Source organism: Pyrus communis, chromosome 4, assembly GCF_963583255.1.
Source record: "Pyrus communis chromosome 4, drPyrComm1.1, whole genome shotgun sequence".
Classification (NCBI taxonomy): domain Eukaryota; kingdom Viridiplantae; phylum Streptophyta; class Magnoliopsida; order Rosales; family Rosaceae; genus Pyrus; species Pyrus communis.
In genome coordinates, this window is record NC_084806.1 from 7,340,308 (window position 1) to 7,346,915 (window position 6,608).

Below are 6,608 nucleotides of genomic sequence, written 5' to 3' on the forward strand. Positions count from 1 at the left end.
TGAGATTGAGTGTTAAATGATTTTAGATTTGAGTAAAGTTCTGTAACAGTGATCTTTGAGACCTAAAAACTAAATAATTCGGATCATTGAAAAAAAATACAAAGTGAGGCCTAAAAAAATGTCCGTAATCTTATATGAGCAATTACACAATTAAAATCCCTCTTCCTCAGGGATATGTGTGATTTTAAAAACTCCAACGCCCTCAGTTTAGTAATTAAAGGGCCAAACATATGTTTTCTTGAGTTAAAATGATGAAATTTGCAATTATAATTGAGATATTTTAAGTTTAAATCTCGTGAATGTTGAGTTCGATATTAATTTATCCTCTACCCTTAGTTTAAATATTTCGTTTATAAAAAAGTTTCAAACATGATATATTTCCCCGGTTCTTTGCTTCATGTCCCTCTGGATGAAATTTTTTCTTGAAAAGGAATTGAGTCCATTAGGTAAACTAAAGTTGGGTCCACTACTATTTACGGGCCGACAAAAGAGTTGGGCCATTTAAGACTCGGGCCAACGTCGTTTTTGTCATCAACTTTGTATTTAGCACTTTCATTGCTAAACTGTAATTATTATTATTTAATCACGAAGTTAAAACCTAATTAGAGATGGAATCAAGGGGCAAGCAAAACTTGTCTTGGTAAAGCTGTACGGTTTTCTGGTGTTTCACATCAAGGGTCCTCTTTGCTCCGACCCAAGAGACAAAACAGCCTTTCGGAGATCTCAAGGGTCCTCTTTGCTCCGACTCCTTAGATGCTTCCCATGTATCTTCCTTGTTAACTCCTCCTCTTCCTTCTCCAACCTCCTCACCCCAAAACCCCACACCCCATTTCTCCTCTGAGTTCCGAAAACCGACAAACGAAACACAGAGAGAGAGAGAGAGAGAGAGAGAGAGAGAGAGAGAGATGGCGACTCTTCCTTCCACCCATTGCTGCCACACCTACTCGCCGCTGCCGCCGTCGTCGTCGTCGTCAGTTTCGTATTTACGTGTTTATTCATCTGTACACGGACGCCTGCAACGCGTTTCAATTTCCTCGATTCCCAAGCGTTTTGTTTCAGCTAAGGTTTCTCAGCAGAATGCTCTCGGCATGCAAGATGGTTAGCTCCTTCAGTCTTCTAATCTTAATTTCACTGGTTTAAATGTCATCCGAAGTCAGAATATTTGTTTTTATTTTGGTTTTAAATTACAGTCGTTTTTTTTAAGGAAAATTGCAGTCGTTTTAATTTTGGTTTTTTTTTCTTTTTCTTCCCATTAATGCAGGCCCGGCGGCGCCGGCGGCGAACCCGATTGAGAACGAAGCTCATTTCAAGAAACTGAAAGATGGGTTGTTTTCAGCTCCGTCTTCGAAGGAATCTAAAGACACGACCGTCTTTAATGTCAATGAAAGTGAATCTACTGTCAGTATCACAGTGGTTGGAGCCTCCGGGGACCTTGCCAAGAAGAAGATATTCCCTGCACTTTTCGCACTTTTTTACGAGGATTTCCTCCCGAAGGTTTGCAATTTTTGTTATTTTTCTTTCGTTTGATTACATTATTTCTTAGACTTTGAATGATCGGTGATACATGAGTTATGTAAATGTTTTGTTGCAGCACTTCACTATTTACGGTTATGCTCGGAGTAAGATGACCGATGCCGAGCTCAGGGACATGGTTAGCAAGACGCTTACTTGCCGAATTGACAAGAGGTGAGTCAAAAGCCTTGGCCTTTTTTGTGAAATGTGGTTGCTTTTGCTTATAATGTGTTGCTTGAGAAGATGGAAATGTTATTTCACTGGTTTTTTCTTGCTGGATATGGAAGGGGTGAAGTTGATTGATGTGTGACGAATTGTTTTGTTGGAACTTCAGGGAGAATTGTGGGGAAAAAATGGACCAATTTCTTCAAAGATGTTTCTATCATTCTGGTCAGTATGATTCACAAGATCATTTCGCAGAGCTGGACAAGAAGCTAAAGGAACATGAGGTAATAATTTGAGTGTATTCTGAGCTTAGTGAGAGATAGAGTGTTGAATACAACTTTATACCGTGCATTCTGTTCAAGTTGTCGTGGTGCTGTTGTTTGGGCAAACTTTCAGCTTTCTCTATGTATGTCTTGTTATTGCCCGTTTGAATGACGATCATGTAGCTTTTTCTGCATCTTGATTCTATTTCCATTTAGATTGACAAGCAACTGCATGTGTAGGTGGGAAGAGTTCCTAATCGCCTGTTCTATCTTTCTGTCCCTCCAAACATATTCATTGACGCTGTTCGCTGTGCTAGCTCATCTGCCTCATCTGGTAATGGCTGGACTAGGGTTATTGTTGAGAAACCCTTTGGCCGAGATTCAGAGTCATCTGCTGCTTTGACCAAGGCCCTCAAGCAGTACCTAGAAGAGGACCAAATTTTCAGGATAGACCACTATCTGGGCAAGGAGCTTGTGGAAAACCTATCAGTTCTCCGCTTCTCCAACCTTATTTTTGAGCCCTTGTGGTCAAGGCAGTATATAAGAAATGTACAGTTAATATTCTCTGAAGATTTTGGCACTGAAGGACGTGGAGGGTATTTTGACAACTATGGGATTATAAGAGATATAATGCAGAATCACTTGCTTCAGATACTGGCACTCTTTGCAATGGAAACCCCTGTCAGTTTGGATGCAGAAGATATCAGAAACGAGAAGGTTTCACGAATACATGAACTGAAGCTGCTTTTAGTACTTTGTATTGCTTTCCACTTTATTGCAGTATTTATTTTGCTTGCTTGGTGCCAGGTTAAAGTTTTACGTTCTATGAGGCCACTACAACTTGAAAATGTGGTCACAGGGCAATACAAGAGTCATGTTAGAGGTGGTATTACTTACCCAGCATACACTGATGACAAGACGGTACCCAAAGACAGCTTGACTCCAACGTTTGCCGCAGCTGCTCTCTTTATAGACAACGCAAGATGGGATGGGGTGCCTTTCTTAATGAAGGCTGGGAAAGCATTACATAATAAGAGGTTTGTTCAATTAGAGACAAGATCCTCATTCTCGTTCACCAGTCATGGTTTCGGATAATACTAATTCATATTTGCTTCTTAAATTCTTCGTCCAGGGCTGAGATAAGGGTACAGTTTCGGCACGTGCCTGGAAATTTGTATCGAGATATTGGAACGGAGCTTGATCATGCAACAAATGAGCTTGTTATCCGAGTACAGCCTGATGAAGCTATTGTCCTGAGGATCAATAACAAAGTCCCTGGTTTGGGAATGAGGTTGGACAGGAGCAATCTAAATCTTCACTACGCAGCCAGGTAAGGTTTAACATGTGGAAGTTTATTTATTAATAGGACGAAGGAATATGATCCTGTGTTTGCAATAAATAATCGTAATTGTAATATTACACGTACCGAAATGTATTGTATTCTTTTTCCCTTCAAACAAATCATGAAAAACTTAACCAAATTTGTTTGTTATGTTATTTGTAGATATTCAAAGGAGATTCCGGATGCTTATGAGAGGCTTCTGCTGGATGCTATTGAAGGGGAAAGGAGGCTGTTTATCCGGAGTGATGAACTTGATGCAGCTTGGGCACTCTTCACACCCTTGTTGAAGGAGATCGAAGAGAAGAAGGTTATTCCCGAATACTATCCTTACGGAAGCAGAGGTCCTGTCGGGGCACACTATCTTGCAGCAAGATACAAAGTCCGGTGGGGTGATGTTGGCTTGGAGCCGTGAATTTGAGAAGGCTGACCTCATTGCCATTGCTATCACAGTCAAACATGGTAAACTTATCGAAATTTTTGCTTTGTAATTTGTTCATCGTAGATTAGGGGTGTGTTGTTTCCAATTAACAAGAACTTAGAACTAGGATTGAATTATCCTTCGAGATTTTGCTAATTCTTCTCTGTCAACGTAAAGAAACATCGAAGCAATTTCACTCCCATTTTGCTCACTCCTTTTTAACTCCAGTCTAGTCGCATAGAATCGTGACACAAAGTTTAGATATTCATTTAATTATTGCACCACTCAAACGGAATGTCCGAAGCGAAAACTCGAATCCAAATTTATCGATCGACAACAGACCACTGTTTACAAACCGTAACGAAGTTAACAGACAAGTGATAAAATACAGACATTGTAAAACGAAGGAAATCTTTTGAAATCTTTGCAACTGCAAACGTTGTCGGGACACCAACAAAGAGATCACTTCCAATTGCAGCCTCCAGAACGCTACACCCGTTCAACGACTGATCGGATTCCGGTTCAAACCACCCTCGCGGCATGTAGGATAGCCAAATGAATCCTCCCAGCTCATACAACCAGTCCAGTTCTTTGTTGGTGGTGCAGTGGGCATGGACAGGACGTTCCAGACTCCCTCTCTCTTGTTCCAAATTGCTGCTACGTGTTTTTATTAATTTATTTATGTTATAATACGTGATAATACATCATGAAGCTAGGAGGATCAAGATTTTCCAATAAAATAAAGTTAGCCAACTCATCAAGAACAAAATTGATCTATCGATAAATATGTCAAAATTCACAAACCCAATTAATTTGTAAAAAATCACGAAAACCTGCACGCTATGAATTAGGTCTATGAAATATGAACTATATATGCTCATATTGTAACATGTGATATAATAATGTAATTGTCACACTCAAAAGTTTCTCCACACTGAAAAATCGCCATCTGCGATTCCGCCGACATGGAGGTGGGAGGAGCCACCGATCACCATTAGTCCGGTGGCATAGATAAAAGGATAATAAAATGTGAATAGAGGGAGAAACTATACAGGGGATGCCGGTGGCCATTGCATCCGTTGGGGAGAGAGAGAGAGAGAGAGAGAGAGAGAGAGAGAGAGAGAGAGAGAGAGAGGTGACGCCAAGCGACAGGGAGAGAGGAGAAACTTGAAACAACCGTTTGTTGTGAAATATAGTGTGAATGTCACGCATATGAATATATGATTAAGCAAACTAAAATAGACTTTGATGTCAATAATTAAAAGTTTTAGGTGAAAAAATTTATTAAGGAGGTGAAAATTTTTCTTCATGCATGTAAGGTGTTGTCGGATCAAAAAGGCAGAAAGTGAATACAAATCTTCCTTTCCTCTCTTTACCTGCATTTTTTGTGTGATACAGTTAATAAAATAAACAGTATGGTATATCACACCGGTTCTATTTCGATCTTTAGAAAAAGTTCTCTCTCCTTCACTTTTACCTATTTATAACACCTTTGATATTGATAGCGGCCAAGAAAAAAGTGTGTAAATAACATGTGCATTTCGGCATGTGCAATAGAGAAGAGAAGCCTAGTTTAAAATTAAAGCAAATGGCCCGTTGTCTTAAAAAAGAAGCAGGCAGTAGCAGGCCATCAACCCAAGTTAGTGTCCCGTTTTCTCCTTTCAGCCCAACACAAACCCATTTCAAACATTGAGCATGACGTTGCAGCAACAACAAAGAAACTCCCTGACAGCATAATATAACGTTGTTTCTCATGCTCACATGGAGATATTTTAGCAGAGTTGCTAATTTTTTTTTTTGTTCACAATAGTAGAGTTGCTTAGTTATGGCAGTTTTCCCACCAAGTAATGACGAATAAAACTAAAATACAGAGTTTTACGATATTGTGAAATAGTATTTAACGGACAACGTAGTCGGACACTTCTACTAAAGTTTTACAGAACATATTGACGTGTAAAAGCTTCACAAATACTGACAATACGTTGCAATAGTGCCAGTAAGCTTAATTGATTAGGAACCATAGACAAATGATAGGTGGTCCTCTCCAAGTGACTTCTAGGACCACCCCAACATCGAAATCAAATACTGGATCGGTTCCAGCTGCATCCAGTGCTCTAAAAAAAGACACTAACCAAATAGAGTGTCCTTGTAAAACTGTATGGACTGTAAACATAATACCATTCAGTTGATAACCGGAAATCAATATCTGCTTATCAGTCATCATAATTACATACAGAGGCGGATTCAAGATTCGAACCCTAGGGTTCTGGTGGTAAAGATTCAAGTTTTTTAGATGAAAACAGAGCTCGAAAAGCGCAACAAAAAAAAAAAAAGTTTATTCACTGAGACATTTCGTCGAACACTTGATGAGCTTGATGTCGTCAACCAAACCATGTTGCACACATTTCAACAGATATTGACATATGCGAAGCAATCTGATGAAGGGTATCGAGAGAATTTGTCGAGGGTTGTCGACACAACCTGTTAAGATACACCTACCAAGCATTACATCATACACTTGGTGGGCACAAAAAAGGACCATACCAAACATTCGGAGAGTCCTCAGTAGACCTTCACATGTATATTTTTCGGACTCTGGTGGTCCTGAGACCATTTTGGTCTCAACGTAGATCCGCCCACATTCACCCATTTCTAAGTTTTCTTTGGCTAAAAAAGTTTACATGATCAAATCATAAATTTGGAAAAATTTACAAATTTCGTTATACTCAATTCGTGTAGTGTTTTAAAAAAACAGATAATATGCTTAGTCACCTTTATCCACCCCATTGTTATTCGAGTATATTTAAAGTCACGAAGTATTATAATAACAACCGTAATTTTATGTATTATACTAAAGAAAAAGTATGTGAGTATATTATTTAATTAAGCATAAGTTGGCTAATCAGCC

General features: G+C 39.2%; 1 protein-coding gene across 1 annotated transcript; it reads left to right on the forward strand.

Annotated features, from left to right (window-relative positions):
* The first annotated feature begins 905 nt into the window (after positions 1 to 905).
* On the forward strand, positions 906 to 3,897 carry LOC137731966 (glucose-6-phosphate 1-dehydrogenase, chloroplastic). Its single transcript, XM_068471237.1, has 8 exons — positions 906 to 1,098; positions 1,262 to 1,494; positions 1,592 to 1,686; positions 1,847 to 1,961; positions 2,181 to 2,657; positions 2,748 to 2,977; positions 3,073 to 3,270; positions 3,445 to 3,897. Exons 1-8 carry the CDS (start codon positions 906 to 908, stop codon positions 3,692 to 3,694), a joined length of 1,791 nt encoding a protein of 596 aa, XP_068327338.1. The 3' UTR covers positions 3,695 to 3,897.
* The last annotated feature ends 2,711 nt before the right edge of the window (positions 3,898 to 6,608 follow it).